The sequence below is a fragment of the Oncorhynchus gorbuscha genome, linkage group LG08 (assembly GCF_021184085.1).
Source record: "Oncorhynchus gorbuscha isolate QuinsamMale2020 ecotype Even-year linkage group LG08, OgorEven_v1.0, whole genome shotgun sequence".
NCBI lineage: Eukaryota > Metazoa > Chordata > Actinopteri > Salmoniformes > Salmonidae > Oncorhynchus > Oncorhynchus gorbuscha.
Window position 1 is genome coordinate 1873244 of NC_060180.1, and position 17922 is coordinate 1891165.

At 37.6% G+C, this 17922-nt stretch overlaps 1 protein-coding gene across 6 annotated transcripts in view; it reads right to left on the reverse strand.

Moving 5' to 3' along the window:
* Positions 1–17922, reverse strand: part of LOC124041093 (adhesion G protein-coupled receptor B3-like) — a 113650-nt gene that overhangs the window by 10162 nt on the left and 85566 nt on the right. For all 6 annotated transcript variants that reach the window (XM_046358255.1, XM_046358252.1, XM_046358254.1 and 3 more), the window contains 3 exons: positions 11442–11481; positions 5916–6712; positions 1460–1495 (listed from right to left, as the gene is read on the reverse strand). In XM_046358255.1, coding sequence (XP_046214211.1) covers positions 1460–1495; positions 5916–6712; positions 11442–11481 — 873 coding nt within the window. The remainder of the gene's footprint in view (positions 1–1459; positions 1496–5915; positions 6713–11441; positions 11482–17922) is intronic.

Here is a 17922-nt window from a genome sequence, read left to right on the forward strand (position 1 = left end):
AGTGTAACAACAGTAGTAAATTAAAGGGTAGGGCAAACACAAATGCTCAGATGAACAACAGTAGTAAATTAAAGGGTAGGGCAAACACAAATGCTCAGTGTAACAACAGTAGTAAATTAAAGGGTAGGGCAAACACAAATGCTCAGTGTAACAACAGTAGTAAATTAAAGGGTAGGGTAAACACAAATGCTCAGTGTAACAACAGTAGTAAATTAAAGGGTAGGGCAAACACAAATGCTCAGTGTAACAACAGTAGTAAATTAAAGGGTAGGGCAAACACAAATGCTCAGTGTAACAACAGTAGTAAATTAAAGGGTAGGGCAAACACAAATGCTCAGTGTAACAACAGTAGTAAATTAAAGGGTAGGGCAAACACAAATGCTCAGATGAACAACAGTAGTAAATTAAAGGGTAGGGCGAACACAAATGCTCAGTGTAATAACAGTAGTAAATTAAAGGGTAGGGCAAACACAAATGCTCAGTGTAACAACAGTAGTAAATTACAGGGTAGGGTAAACACAAATGCTCAGTGTAACAACAGTAGTAAATTAAAGGGTAGGGCAAACACAAATGCTCAGTGTAACAACAGTAGTAAATTAAAGGGTAGGGCAAACACAAATGCTCAGTGTAACAACAGTAGTAAATTAAAGGGTAGGGCAAACACAAATGCTCAGTGTAACAACAGTAGTAAATTAAAGGGTAGGGCAAACACAAATGCTCAGTGTAACAACAGTAGTAAATTAAAGGGGCAAACACAAAGGGCAAACACAAATGCTCAGTGTAACAACAGTAGTAAATTAAAGGGTAGGGCAAACACAAATGCTCAGTGTAACAACAGTAGTAAATTAAAGGGTAGGGCAAACACAAATGCTCAGTGTAACAACAGTAGTAAATTAAAGGGTAGGGTAAACACAAATGCTCAGTGTAACAACAGTAGTAAATTAAAGGGTAGGGCAAACACAAATGCTCAGTGTAACAACAGTAGTAAATTAAAGGGTAGGGCAAACACAAATGCTCAGATGAACAACAGTAGTAAATTAAAGGGTAGGGCAAACACAAATGCTCAGTGTAACAACAGTAGTAAATTAAAGGGTAGGGCAAACACAAATGCTCAGTTTAACAACAGTAGTAAATGAAAGGGTAGGGCAAACACAAATGCTCAAAGCTGTAACAACAGTAGTAAATGAAAGGGTAGGGCAAACACAAATGCTCAGTGTAACAACAGTAGTAAATTAAAGGGTAGGGCAAACACAAATGCTCAGTGTAACAACAGTAGTAAATTAAAGGGTAGGGCAAACACAAATGCTCAGTGTAACAACAGTAGTAAATTAAAGGGTAGGGCGAACACAAATGCTCAGTGTAACAACAGTAGTAAATTAAAGGGTAGGGCGAACACAAATGCTCAGTGTAACAACAAAAGCCTGAAGCATGCACTTTGCCAACCAGTAAATTGACTTACTTCAAAGTCCAGATCTTGGTATCGCGATTTTCTTCTCTGAAGACAAAACAAACATATTGCGGATAATTAGACAGTCTGTTAACATGAGGGGTCATTAACTTCGGAATACTATAGAAATTATAATTGTATTAATGAACACTAAATAACATTCTAACCATGACAAAATAAGCCCATTTTAGTTTACGGCAACAACGTGAGGATCTTCTCACTCGAACACAGCTACACATTCATTCTGCCACAATTTCTCAGTGGAACATAACAACAAACAAAACCTTAATTTACTTAAATCAACACTTCAACAGTCTTCTCCACTCCAGCCTACCTCTAAGGTCAAATCAACACTTCAACAGTCTTCTCCACTCCAGCCTACCTCTAAGGTCAAATCAACACTTCAACAGTCTTCTCCACTCCAGCCTACCTCTAAGGTTAAACCAACACTTCAACAGTCTTCTCCACTCCAGCCTACCTCTAAGGTTAAACCAACACTTCAACAGTATTCTCCACTCCAGCCTACCTCTAAGGTTATCCAACACTTCAACAGTCTTCTCCACTCCAGCCTACCTCTAAGGTTATCCAACACTTCAACAGTCTTCTCCACTCCAGCCTACCTCTAAGGTTATCCAACACTTCAACAGTCTTCTCCACTCCAGCCTACCTCTAAGGTCAAACCAACACTTCAACAGTCTTCTCCACTCCAGCCTACCTCTAAGGTCAAACCAACACTTCAACAGTCTTCTCCACTCCAGCCTACCTCTAAGGTTATCCAACACTTCAACAGTCTTCTCCACTACAGCCTACCTCTAAGGTCAAACCAACACTTCAACAGTCTTCTCCACTCCAGCCTACCTCTAAGGTCAAACCAACACTTCAACAGTCTTCTCCACTCCAGCCTACCTCTAAGGTTAACCAACACTTCAACAGTCTTCTCCACTCCAGCCTACCTCTAAGGTCAAACCAACACTTCAACAGTCTTCTCCACTCCAGCCTACCTCTAAGGTTATCCAACACTTCAACAGTCTTCTCCACTCCAGCCTACCTCTAAGGTTATCCAACACTTCAACAGTCTTCTCCACTCCAGCCTACCTCTAAGGTTATCCAACACTTCAACAGTCTTCTCCACTCCAGCCTACCTCTAAGGTTATCCAACACTTCAACAGTCTTCTCCACTCCAGCCTACCTCTAAGGTTATCCAACACTTCAACAGTCTTCTCCACTCCAGCCTACCTCTAAGGTTATCCAACACTTCAACAGTCTTCTCCACTCCAGCCTACCTCTAAGGTTATCCAACACTTCAACAGTCTTCTCCACTCCAGCCTACCTCTAAGGTTATCCAACACTTCAACAGTCTTCTCCACTCCAGCCTACCTCTAAGGTTATCCAACACTTCAACAGTCTTCTCCACTCCAGCCTACCTCTAAGGTACCAAACCAACACTTCAACAGTCTTCTCCACTCCAGCCTACCTCTAAGGTCAATCCAACACTTCAACAGTCTTCTCCACTCCAGCCTACCTCTAAGGTTATCCAACACTTCAACAGTCTTCAACAGTCCAACACTTCAACAGTCTTCCACTCCAGCCTACCTCTAAGGTTATCCAACACTTCAACAGTCTTCTCCACTCCAGCCTACCTCTAAGGTCAAACCAACACTTCAACAGTCTTCTCCACTCCAGCCTACCTCTAAGGTTAAACCAACACTTCAACAGTCTTCTCCACTCCAGTCTACCTCTAAGGTTATCCAACACTTCAACAGTCTTCTCCACTCCAGCCTACCTCTAAGGTTATCCAACACTTCAACAGTCTTCTCCACTCCAGCCTACCTCTAAGGTTATCCAACACTTCAACAGTCTTCTCCACTCCAGCCTACCTCTAAGGTTATCCAACACTTCAACAGTCTTCTCCACTCCAGCCTACCTCTAAGGTTATCCAACACTTCAACAGTCTTCTCCACTCCAGTCTACCTCTAAGGTTATCCAACACTTCAACAGTCTTCTCCACTCCAGCCTACCTCTAAGGTTATCCAACACTTCAACAGTCTTCTCCACTCCAGCCTACCTCTAAGGTTAAACCAACACTTCAACAGTCTTCTCCACTCCAGCCTACCTCTAAGGTTATCCAACACTTCAACAGTCTTCTCCACTCCAGCCTACCTCTAAGGTTAAACCAACACTTCAACAGTCTTCTCCACTCCAGCCTACCTCTAAGGTTATCCAACACTTCAACAGTCTTCTCCACTCCAGCCTACCTCTAAGGTTATCCAACACTTCAACAGTCTTCTCCACTCCAGTCTACCTCTAAGGTTATCCAACACTTCAACAGTCTTCTCCACTCCAGCCTACCTCTAAGGTTAAATCAACACTTCAACAGTCTTCTCCACTCCAGCCTACCTCTAAGGTTATCCAACACTTCAACAGTCTTCTCCACTCCAGTCTACCTCTAAGGTTAAATCAACACTTCAACAGTCTTCTCCACTCCAGTCTACCTCTAAGGTTAAACCAACACTTCAACAGTCTTCTCCACTCCAGTCTACCTCTAAGGTTATCCAACACTTCAACAGTCTTCTCCACTCCAGCCTACCTCTAAGGTTAAATCAACACTTCAACACTTCTCCAGTCTTCTCAACACTTCAACAGTCTTCTCCACTCCAGCCTACCTCTAAGGTTAAACCAACACTTCAACAGTCTTCTCCACTCCAGTCTACCTCTAAGGTTAAATCAACACTTCAACAGTCTTCTCCACTCCAGTCTACCTCTAAGGTTATCCAACACTTCAACAGTCTTCTCCACTCCAGTCTACCTCTAAGGTTAAATCAACACTTCAACAGTCTTCTCCACTCCAGTCTACCTCTAAGGTTAAATCAACACTTCAACAGTCTTCTCCACTCCAGTCTACCTCTAAGGTTAAATCAACACTTCAACAGTCTTCTCCACTCCAGTCTACCTCTAAGGTTATCCAACACTTCAACAGTCTTCTCCACTCCAGTCTACCTCTAAGGTTAAATCAACACTTCAACAGTCTTCTCCACTCCAGTCTACCTCTAAGGTTAAATCCAACACTTCAACAGTCTTCTCCACTCCAGTCTACCTCTAAGGTTATCCAACACTTCAACAGTCTTCTCCACTCCAGCCTACCTCTAAGGTTAAATCAACACTTCAACAGTCTTCTCCACTCCAGCCTACCTCTAAGGTTAACCAACACTTCAACAGTCTTCTCCACTCCAGTCTACCTCTAAGGTTTCAACACTTCAACAGTCTTCAACAGTCTTCTCCAACACTCCAGTCTACCTCTAAGGTTAAATCAACACTTCAACAGTCTTCTCCACTCCAGTCTACCTCTAAGGTTAAATCAACACTTCAACAGTCTTCTCCACTCCAGTCTACCTCTAAGGTTAAATCAACACTTCAACAGTCTTCTCCTCTCCAGTCTACCTCTAAGGTTAAATCAACACTTCAACAGTCTTCTCCTCTTCTCCTCAGTCCAGTCTACCTCTAAGGTTAAATCAACACTTCAACAGTCTTCTCCACTCCAGTCTACCTCTAAGGTTAAATCAACACTTCAACAGTCTTCTCCACTCCAGTCTACCTCTAAGGTTAAATCAACACTTCAACAGTCTTCTCCTCTCCAGTCTACCTCTAAGGTTAAATCAACACTTCAACAGTCTTCTCCACTCCAGTCTACCTCTAAGGTTAAATCAACACTTCAACAGTCTTCTCCTCTCCAGTCTACCTCTAAGGTTAAATCAACACTTCAACAGTCTTCTCCAGTCTACCCAGTTAAATCAACACTACCTCTCCAGTCTAAATCAACACTTCAACAGTCTTCTCCTCTCCAGTCTACCTCTAAGGTTAAATCAACACTTCAACAGTCTTCTCCACTCCAGTCTACCTCAGGTTAAATCAACACTTCAACAGTCTTCTCCACTCCAGTCTACCTCTAAGGTTAAATCAACACTTCAACAGTCTTCTCCACTCCAGTCTACCTCTAAGGTTAAATCAACACTTCAACAGTCTTCTCCTCTCCAGTCTACCTCTAAGGTTAAATCAACACTTCAACAGTCTTCTCCACTCCAGTCTACCTCTAAGGTTAAATCAACACTTCAACAGTCTTCTCCTCTCCAGTCTACCTCTAAGGTTAAATCAACACTTCAACAGTCTTCTCCACTCCAGCCTACCTCTAAGGTTAAATCAACACTTCAACAGTCTTCTCCACTCCAGCCTACCTCTAAGGTTAAATCAACACTTCAACAGTCTTCTCCACTCCAGCCTACCTCTAAGGTTAAATCAACACTTCAACAGTCTTCTCCTCTCCAGTCTACCTCTAAGGTTAAATCAACACTTCAACAGTCTTCTCCTCTCCAGTCTACCTCTAAGGTTAAATCAACACTTCAACAGTCTTCTCACTCCAGCCTACCTCTAAGGTTAAATCAACACTTCAACAGTCTTCTCCACTCCAGCCTACCTCTAAGGAGCTCATGGATATGGTGGATCCCGTCTCGCTCCTCGACAGCCCTCCAGTCTCTTCCATCTCAGCCAGGAAGTTCTTGACAGCGGTTCGGGGTTCAAAGGGCAGGTTCTGCTGCATGTGTTCCTGTCCTCCTCCTGACCCATACTGCTGCTGTAGGTTCTGATCCATGTTCACCCCCATGTTCATGTGCTCCATGACCCCAATCCCGCCCATCCCCGTCGGGCTCATGTTGAAGTCCGGTGCCATCTTGTAGTGTTGCATCATCCTATCATGGGGCAGCGTATCTCCCATGCCCAGGCTCATGTTCATCTTGGTGGAGCTATCGTCCTTCAGGAGAGTGGGAAGTGTGTTACAGTTCCCAGATCCTGCTGCCGCCGCCGAAGCTCGTGGCATCACAATGTAGTCTGTCTCCATCATCTGGCTTTGGGGTGAATGTCCGCCCATACCACCCATACCGCCCATGTTGCCCATGTCGTGGCCACTGCCCATCCCGCCATGCCCGTGCCCGCCCATATCTTGGTCGGACTGACGGAGAGCATCATCGGTGCACAGGTAGACGGTGCGGCGCATGTCGGACACGCTGTCGCCCAGGCAGCCCTCACCCATGTCGCCCATGGGGCCCATGTGCATCCCGGGCTGCTGGATCATCACCTTGGAGATGATGTTGCCGGGTAAGGTGGAGTAGTTGAGCCCCTCGGGACCCTTCTCATCCTCCTCATCATTCAGAGAGATGCGGGATAGGGTGCCGGTGATGGTCGCCGCGCGGCAAGAACCCATGTCTTTGTGGAGAGCTGTGGAGAGGAGAGAAAGGGGAGTTAGTGGGGAATGAATACACCATACTGACAGACAGGGTGGTTAGTGGAATGACCATACTGAGAACTAATGTCAGTCTGTTCTGTATGATCTGTTTATTTCATATTGTATGCTTATTTTAAATCATTCCGATTTCAGACCATTGTTGCATTTCCTTTTGATGAATATATGTAAAAACAAATCATTTAAATAACAATGCCAGGACACATCGCACAAATTGAAACAATGAACCGGATGTGCCCATTTTACAGTGTAATGACTATTTCCTCATACAGCTGGGAAGAAATAGACCAAACTTGACTACCGATCTCTTCAAATAGGACGCAGGGACACTACTTCAGAAGAGCCACTATAGAGGATTAGATGTTCCTGACATAACTAAGTACAGAGCCGACAAGCCTCTGAGGAGGACTTTCCTCAAATTCCACCTGAAATCCCGGATACCTCAGACACCTTTTTATCTTATTACGGTTTGGTTCACCTTGGAAAACCCTCAAAACCCCAGACACATAACCAGGAGAGGCTAGCTTTTTGTTCAAAAACTCCCTTGTCAGAAGTCAGAAATACCCTCTGTTTGGGGACAGAACAGCCTGTACTGCTGTTCTCTGTGCACCTCTCCACCGCTGCAGAGCTGATGTCTGCGTCCCAAATGGTAGCATATTCACTACATAATGCACTACTTTTGATGAGAGCTGGTCCCTATTGGTCCTGGTAAAAGTAGTGCACTAGAAAGGGAATAGGGTGCCATTTGGGATGCATTTGCGGCCATTTTAATCTTGGCCTTCTGAATCCTCCACAGGGGAATTGCCTGTTTGAAAACCAACAGGCTGCAAGGAGAACACAAGGTCAGCAGTGTGTGTTTGTGTGTGTGTGTGTGTGTGTGTGTGTGTGTGTGTGTGTGTGTGTGTGTGTGTGTGTGTGTGTGTGTGTGTGTGTGTGTGTGTGTGTGTGTGTGTGTGTGTGTGTGTGTGTGTGTGTGTGTGTGTGTGTGTGTGTGTGTGTCCAGCCCAGAGCATAGCAGAGCAGAGCAGCGCAGCACGGCCAGAAACAGAAAACATAACACTTCCCTTTTTGTTTTCAGCCTGAATCACCACAGAGTGGAGCAGGGAGATAAACGGTGGTGCAGAGAGAGAGAGGAAGGAGGGAGAGTAGGGGTAGAGGGTAGGGGTAGAGGGTAGGGGTAGAGGGTAGGGGTAGAGGGTAGGGGTAGAGGGTAGGGGTAGAGGGTAGGGGGTAGGGGTAGAGGGGTAGGGGTAGAGGGTAGGGGTAGAGGGTAGGGGTAGGGGGTAGGGGGGGGTAGGAATAGACGGTAGGGGGTAGGGGTAGAGGGTAGGGGTAGGGGGAGGGGTGAAGTAGAGGATAGGGGGTAGGGGTAGAGGGTAGGGGGTAGGGGGTAGAGGGTAGGGGGTAGGGGTAGAGGGTAGGGGGAGGGGTAGAGGGTAGGGGTAGAGGGTAGGGGGTGGGGGTAGGGGGTAGGAGTAGACGGTAGGGGGTAGGGGTAGAGGGTAGGGGTAGGGGGAGGGGTGAAGTAGAGGATAGGGGGTAGGGGTAGGGGTAGAGGGTAGGGGGTAGGGGTAGAGGGTAGGGGGAGGGGTAGAGGGTAGGGGGTGCGAAAAATGTGAAAAATGAATAATTATGTAATCACCAATTGTGAATGAAGAACATGGCGGGCCATTCTATTGTAATGATCTATTCTAATTATAGGCCTAATCTGAAAATGGTATGTTCCCTCTATCAGTTCACCTAATTAAAGCAGTCTTATCAGTTTACTCTGGACTACTTGGAGTAGGCTACACAGGGAGAGCATGCGTAATTAGAGTAGGCTACACAGGGAGAGCATGCGTAATTAGAGCTGGCTACACAGGGAGAGCATGCATAATTAGAGTAGGCTACACAGGGAGAGCATGCATAATTAGAGTAGGCTACACAGGGAGAGCATGCGTAATTAGAGCTGGCTACACAGGGAGAGCATGCGTAATTAGAGTAGGCTACACAGGGAGAGCATGCGTAATTAGAGTAGGCTACACAGGGAGAGCATGCATAATTAGAGTAGGCTACACAGGGAGAGCATGCGTAATTAGAGTAGGCTACACAGGGAGAGCATGCGTAATTAGAGCTGGCTACACAGGGAGGCTACACAGGGAGAGCATGCGTAATTAGAGTAGGCTACACAGGGAGAGCATGCTTAATTAGAGTAGGCTACACAGGGAGAGCATGCGTAATTAGAGTAGGCTCCAGATACTCAACTCGTCTAAAAAAAGGCCAGTTTTATTGCTTCTTTAATCAGAACATTTTTAAGCTGTGCTAACATACACGCAAAAGGGTTTTCTAATAATCAATTAGCCTTTTAAAATGATAAACTTGAATTAGCTAACACAACGTGCCATTGGAACACAGGAGTGATAGTTGCTGATAATGGGCCTCTGTACGCCTATGTAGATATTCTATTAAAAATCAGCCGTTTCCAGCTACAATAGTCATTTACAACATTAACAATGTCTACACTGTATTTCTGATCAATATGATGTTATTTAAAAAAACATGTTTTGCTTTTCTTTCAAAAACAATGACATTTCTCAGTGACCCCAAACTTTTGAACGGTAGTGTAAATACTGAATGGCTTTCAATATCTGGGAAAATATCCACATCGGGCAGCAGGCGTAAGTGTCGGAGAATGTGGTGATGAGGCTAGTGGAACCTTCGGGGCGGCAGGTAGCCTAGTGGTTAGAGCATTGAGCCAGTAACCAAAAAGTTGCTACATCAAATCCTCGAGCTGACAAGGTAAAACTCTGTCATTCTGCTCCTGAACAAGGCAGTTAATCCACTGTTCCCAGGCTGTAGTTGTAAATAAGATTGTTTTCTTAACTGACTTGCCTAGTCAATTAGATGTAAAAAATAAACCTAGGATGGCAAGGGGAACAATGTCACCATGGAAAATGTCTTCACTTCACTGTCATTGGTGAACAACAAGCTTGAAAAGAAAACAAGTCTGGCCGGCACTATGAACAAAGTGAGTCAGGAGCTCCCTTCCTCTGTGCAGAATAAGGCACGGGCACAGCCATGGTGTTGTGGTACAACGGTGTGGAAGAATGACAAGACAATTGGACATAATAAAGAGAAAACCAGAGACTATTACCAACTACAACCAAACAAAGGCATGTCAAAGTGTGTCAAGAAAGTGAAAGGTACTCAAATTGTGTTTATTATTAGGACAAGGAATAACAGCTAAATTAAATCCAACTGATGCCGTTGCGTGAAGATGTACACAAGAACGAGCTGACAATAATTTGATTATTTTTTAAAACTTATATTCATTATAATGCCTTTACTGCTTTTGTGCCGAGTTTCACAATTTATCAAGACCTTATGAGGATGTTGATGCTACTGATGTTTTCATCAAGACCTTATGAGGATGTTGATGCTACTGATGTTTTCATCAAGACCTTATGAGGATGTTGATGCTACTGATGTTTTCATCAAGGCCTTATAATGATGAGGCTGTTATCATGTTCAAATGAAATATTAATTCTGTTTCATAGTTGTTACAAAGGTACTCCACAAATAGAATTGATTGAACAATTAAATATATATATATATATTTTACATTTAGCCTACAGTAACTTCAACTAATGAAAACGCCATTGTGTTATTTCAAATAGAAAACACAAATTGGATTCTAATGTTACCCAAATGTTTATTTTTGTGATAGCATTATCAAATATATTAATTACACTGTTGGAATGTTGCAGTCAGGCCTCCCGAGTGGCACAGTGGTCTAAGGCACAACATTGCAGTGCTAGCTGAGCCACCAGAGATTCTGGGTTCGAGTCCAGGCTCTGTCACAGCTGACTGTCAGTTAGCCTTAATTCTCTCACAGCATCCAGCCTGTTTGACACAAAGCTATTTTCCAGATTTTAGACCACTTTTTTTCTCAGGCCTCCATTGATTTAGTCACCCAAATCTTCACCATCCTACAAGGGTAAAAACTCCAATCACTTTTGAACGGATTAAGATAGAGACATGAGGTTAGAACCATTGGTTTTGTTAGAGGAGTATTTACACAATGAACATTTACCTATTGGTCAAAATATGTGTTTGTGATTGGACACCTTACACACTCTTAAAAACACAATACTTTAAACATGAGTCATCAACAAAACCAATGAAAGCAGGGCTACAGTGCAATGCTTTCCCATCGGCCATTTTGTTAATGAACAACAAGTACAAAGGGATGTTTAAAATGATAAGCGCTGTCATTATTATTCAAATTCACGACTCTCCCACTCTATCTTACCCTTCTCTTTGATATCAAACAAGGCGTTTCATCCCACACAGAAAGCTAGCCGGCTTTCTGACACCTAACAAATTCTCTTTTTTCACTGAAGCCTCCCCTTTATCACTCCTCATCTGTGTCCCAAATGGCACCCCTATTCCCTTTATAGTGTGACCTGTGACCAGGGCCCATGGGTAAAGTAGTGAACTATATAGGGAATTTGGGATGCAAGCCTGTTCTCACATCAAATGGGTCTGTTTTGATAATTAAGCCAGCAGGCGTCCAATGTGGATAGTGGGCTGTTACACAACCTGGGAAGGTATTTGATGTTGTTTTCACCCCCATTGTGTCTAACCTCTTTGTAGGGCTTTCATTTCAATAGGCAATGTAATCAGGAGCTCATTAATTGAACGTGACACCTGTCTGTTTGTTACCTGATCGACAGGCGATGTCAACGTCTTTCTCAAAGTCCGTCTGTTGGGAGAGAAAAGACAACAGTGGTGAAAATACGGTCAGACATAGATGTAGATGTAGACATAGATGTAGATGTAGACATAGATGTAGATGTAGACATAGATGTAGATGTAGACATAGATGTAGACATAGATGTAGATGTAGACATAGATGTAGATGTAGACAGATGTAGACATAGATGTAGATGTAGACATAGATGTAGATGTAGACATAGATGTAGACATAGATGTAGACATAGATGTAGATGTAGACATATAGATGTAGATGTAGACGTAGATGTAGACATAGATGTAGATGTAGACATAGATGTAGACATAGATGTAGATGTAGACATAGATGTAGATGTAGACATAGATGTAGACATAGATGTAGACATAGATGTAGACATATTTTTTTTTAAATTATGTATCTGTTATGTATCTGTTATATTATGTATCTGTTATATTATGTATCTGTTATGTTATGTATCTGTTATGTATCTGTTATGTTATGTATCTGTTATGTTATGTATCTGTTATGTTATGTATCTGTTATGTATCTGTTATGTTATGTATCTGTTATGTTATGTATCTGTTATGTTATGTATCTGTTATGTATCTGTTATGTTATGTATCTGTTATGTATCTGTTATGTTATGTATCTGTTATGTATCTGTTATGTTATGTATCTGTTATGTTATGTATCTGTTATGTATCTGTTATATTATGTATCTGTTATATTATGTATCTATTATGTTATGTATCTGTTATGTATCTGTTATGTTATGTATCTGTTATGTTATGTATCTGTTATGTTATGTATCTGTTATGTATCTGTTATGTTATGTATCTGTTATGTTATGTATCTGTTATGTATCTGTTATGTTATGTATCTGTTATGTATCTGTTATGTTATGTATCTGTTATGTATCTGTTATGTTATGTATCTGTTATGTATCTGTTATGTATCTGTTATGTTATGTATCTGTTATGTTATGTATCTGTTATGTATCTGTTATGTTATGTATCTGTTATGTATCTGTTATGTTATGTATCTGTTATGTTATGTATCTGTTATGTATCTGTTATGTTATGTATCTGTTATGTTATGTATCTGTTATGTATCTGTTATGTTATGTATCTGTTATGTATATGTTATGTATCTGTTATGTATCTGTTATGTATCTGTTATGTTATGTATCTGTTATGTATATGTTATGTATCTGTTATGTATCTGTTATGTATCTGTTATGTATCTGTTATGTTATGTATCTGTTATGTATCTGTTATGTATATGTTATCTGTTATGTATCTGTTATGTTATGTATCTGTTATGTATATGTTATGTATATGTATCTGTTATGTATCTGTTATGTTATGTATCTGTTATGTATCTGTTATCTGTTATGTATCTGTTATGTATCTGTTATGTATCTGTTATGTTATGTATCTGTTATGTATATGTATCTGTTATGTATCTGTTATGTTATGTATCTGTTATGTATCTGTTATGTTATGTATCTGTTATGTATCTGTTATGTTATGTATCTGTTATTATGTTATGTATCTGTTATGTTATGTATCTGTTATGTATCTGTTATGTTATGTATCTGTTATGTTATGTATCTGTTATGTATGTATCTGTTATGTTATGTATCTGTTATGTATATGTTATGTATCTGTTATGTTCTGTTATGTATCTGTTATGTTATGTTATGTTGTTATGTATCTGTTATGTATCTGTTATGTATCTGTTATGTATCTGTTATGTATCTGTTATGTTATGTATCTGTTATGTATCTGTTATGTTATGTATCTGTTATGTTATGTATCTGTTATGTTATGCATCTGTTATGTTATGTATCTGTTATGTATCTGTTATGTATCTGTTATGTTATGTATCTGTTATGTATCTGTTATGTATATGTTATGTTATGTATCTGTTATGTTATGTATCTGTTATGTATCTGTTATGTATCTGTTATGTTATGTATCTGTTATGTATCTGTTATGTTATGTATCTGTTATGTATCTGTTATGTATCTGTTATGTTATGTATCTGTTATATTATGTATCTGTTATGTATCTGTTATGTTATGTATCTGTTATGTATCTGTTATGTATATCTGTTATGTATCTGTTATGTTATGTATCTGTTATGTATCTGTTATCTGTATCTGTTATGTATCTGTTATGTATCTGTTATTATGTTATGTATCTGTTATGTATCTGTTATGTTATGTATCTGTTATGTGTGTTCTGTTATGTATCTGTTATGTATCTGTTATGTATCTGTTATGTATCTGTTATGTATCTGTTATGTTATGTATCTGTTATGTTATGTATCTGTTATGTTATGTATCTGTTATGTATCTGTTATGTATCCGTTGTTGTTATGTATCTGTTATGTATCATAGATGTAGATGTAGACATAGATGTAGATGTTATGTATCTGATTATGTTATGTATCTGTTATGTAGATGTTCATAGATTAGATGTTAGATGTATCTGTTATGTATAGATGTGATTATGTTATGTATCATAGATTAGACATGATGTAGATGTATCATGATTATGTAGACTGTTATAGATGTATCTGTTATGTATCTGTTATGTATCTGTTATGTTATGTATCTGTTATGTTATGTATCTGTTATGTTATGTATCTGTTATGTATCTGTTATGTTATGTATCTGTTATGTATCTGTTATGTATCTGTTATGTATCTGTTATGTTATGTATCTGTTATGTTATGTATCTGTTATGTATCTGTTATATTATGTATCTGTTATGTATCTGTTATGTTATGTATCTGTTATGTATCTGTTATGTTATGTATCTGTTATGTATCTGTTATGTATCTGTTATGTATCTGTTATGTTATGTATCTGTTATGTTATGTATCTGTTATGTTATGTATCTGTTATGTTATGTATCTGTTATGTTATGTATCTGTTATGTTATGTATCTGTTATGTTATGTATCTGTTATGTTATGTATCTGTTATGTTATGTATCTGTTATGTTATGTATCTGTTATGTATCTGTTATGTATCTGTTATGTTATGTATCTGTTATGTTATGTATCTGTTATGTATCTGTTATGTATCTGTTATGTTATGTATCTGTTATGTATCTGTTATGTTATGTATCTGTTATGTTATGTATATGTTATATCTGTTATGTATCTGTTATGTTATGTATCTGTTATGTATCTGTTATGTTATGTATCTGTTATGTATCTGTTATGTTATGTATCTGTTATGTTATGTATCTGTTATGTATCTGTTATGTTATGTATCTGTTATGTATCTGTTATGTTATGTATCTGTTATGTATCTGTTATGTATCTGTTATGTATCTGTTATGTATCTGTTATGTATCTGTTATGTTATGTATCTGTTATGTTATGTATCTGTTATGTATCTGTTATGTATCTGTTATGTATCTGTTATGTTATGTATCTGTTATGTATCTGTTATGTTATGTATCTGTTATGTATCTGTTATGTTATGTATCTGTTATGTATCTGTTATGTATCTGTTATGTATCTGTTATGTATCTGTTATGTTATGTATCTGTTATGTTATGTTATGTTATGTATCTGTTATGTTATGTATCTGTTATGTTATCTGTTATGTTATGTATCTGTTATGTATCTGTTATGTATCTGTTATGTATCTGTTATGTTATGTATCTGTTATGTATCTGTTATGTTATGTATCTGTTATGTATCTGTTATGTATCTGTTATGTATCTGTTATGTTATGTATCTGTTATGTATCTGTTATGTTATGTATCTGTTATGTTATGTATCTGTATCTGTTATGTATCTGTTATGTATCTGTTATGTATCTGTTATGTATCTGTTATGTTATGTATCTGTTTATGTTATGTATCTGTTATGTATGTTATGTATCTGTTATGTTATGTATCTGTTATGTATCTGTTATGTTATGTATCTGTTATGTATCTGTTATGTTATGTATCTGTTATGTTATGTATCTGTTATGTTATGTATCTGTTATGTATCTGTTATGTATCTGTTATGTATCTGTTATGTTATGTATCTGTTATGTATCTGTTATCTGTTATGTTATGTATCTGTTATGTATCTGTTATATTATGTATCTGTTATGTTATGTATCTGTTATGTATCTGTTATGTATCTGTTATGTTATGTATCTGTTATGTATCTGTTATGTATCTGTTATGTATCTGTTATGTTATGTATCTGTTATTATCTGTTATGTATCTGTTATGTATCTGTTATGTTATGTATCTGTTATGTATCTGTTATGTTATGTATCTGTTATGTATCTGTTATGTTATGTATCTGTTATGTATCTGTTATGTTATGTATCTGTTATGTATCTGTTATGTATCTGTTATGTTATGTTATGTTATGTATCTGTTATGTATCTGTTATGTTATGTATCTGTTATGTATCTGTTATGTATCTGTTATGTATCTGTTATGTATCTGTTATGTTATGTATCTGTTATGTTATGTATCTGTTATGTTATGTATCTGTTATGTTATGTATCTGTTATGTTATGTATCTGTTATGTATCTGTTATGTATCTGTTATGTATCTGTTATGTTATGTATCTGTTATGTTATGTATCTGTTATGTATCTGTTATGTATCTGTTATGTATCTGTTATGTATCTGTTATGTTATGTATCTGTTATGTTATGTATCTGTATCTGTTATGTATCTGTTCTGTTATGTATCTGTTATGTTATGTATCTGTTATGTTATGTATCTGTTATGTATCTGTTATGTTATGTATCTGTTATGTTATGTTATCTGTTATGTATCTGTTATGTATCTGTTATGTATCTGTTATGTATCTGTTATGTATCTGTTATGTATCTGTTATGTTATGTTATGTATATGTTATGTTATGTATCTGTTATGTTATGTATCTGTTATGTATCTGTTATGTTATGTATCTGTTATGTATATGTATCTGTTATGTATCTGTTATGTTATGTATCTGTTATGTATCTGTTATGTATCTGTTATGTATCTGTTATGTATCTGTTATGTATCTGTTATATGTTATGTTATGTATCTGTTATCTGTTATGTATCTGTTATGTATCTGTTATGTTATGTATCTGTTATGTATCTGTATCTGTTATGTATCTGTTATGTTATGTATCTGTTATGTATCTGTTATGTTATGTATCTGTTATGTTATGTATCTGTTATGTATCTGTTATGTTATGTATCTGTTATGTTATGTATCTGTTATGTTATGTATCTGTTATGTATCTGTTATGTTATGTATCTGTTATGTTATGTATCTGTTATGTTATGTATCTGTTATGTATCTGTTATGTATCTGTTATGTTATGTATCTGTTATGTTATGTATCTGTTATGTTATGTATCTGTTATGTTATGTATCTGTTATGTATCTGTTATGTTATGTATCTGTTATGTTTATGTTATGTATCTGTTATGTTATGTATCTGTATCTGTTATGTTATGTATCTGTTATGTTATGTATCTGTTATGTTATGTATCTGTTATGTATCTGTTATGTTATGTATCTGTTTATGTATCTGTTATGTATCTGTTATGTATCTGTTATGTATCTGTGTTATGTTATGTATCTGTTATGTTTATCTGTTTATGTATCTGTTATGTTATGTATCTGTTATGTTATGTATCTGTTATGTATCTGTTATGTATCTGTTATGTTATGTATCTGTTATGTATCTGTTATGTTATGTATCTGTTATGTATCTGTTATGTATCTGTTATGTTATGTATCTGTTATGTTATGTATCTGTTATGTTCTGTATCTGTTATATTATGTATCTGTTATGTTATGTATCTGTTATGTTATGTATCTGTTATGTTATGTATCTGTTATGTATCTGTTATGTTATGTATCTGTTATGTTATGTATCTGTTATATATCTGATATGTATCTGTTATGTTATGTATCTGTTATGTATCTGTTATGTTATGTATCTGTTCTGTTATGTTATGTATCTGTTATGTATCTGTTATGTATCTGTTATGTTATGTATCTGTTATGTTATGTATCTGTTATGTTATGTATCTGTTATGTTATGTATCTGTTATGTATCTGTTATGTTATGTATCTGTTATGTTATGTATCTGTTATGTATCTGTTATATTATGTATCTGTTATGTTATGTATCTGTTATGTATCTGTTATGTTATGTATCTGTTATGTATCTGTTATGTATCTGTTATGTTATGTATCTGTTATGTTATGTATCTGTTATGTTATGTATCTGTTATGTATCTGTTATGTATCTGTTATGTATCTGTTATGTATCTGTTATATTATGTATCTGTTATGTTATGTATCTGTTATGTATCTGTTATGTTATGTATCTGTTATGTATCTGTTATGTTATGTATCTGTTATGTTATGTATCTGTTATGTATCTGTTATGTTATGTATCTGTTATGTATC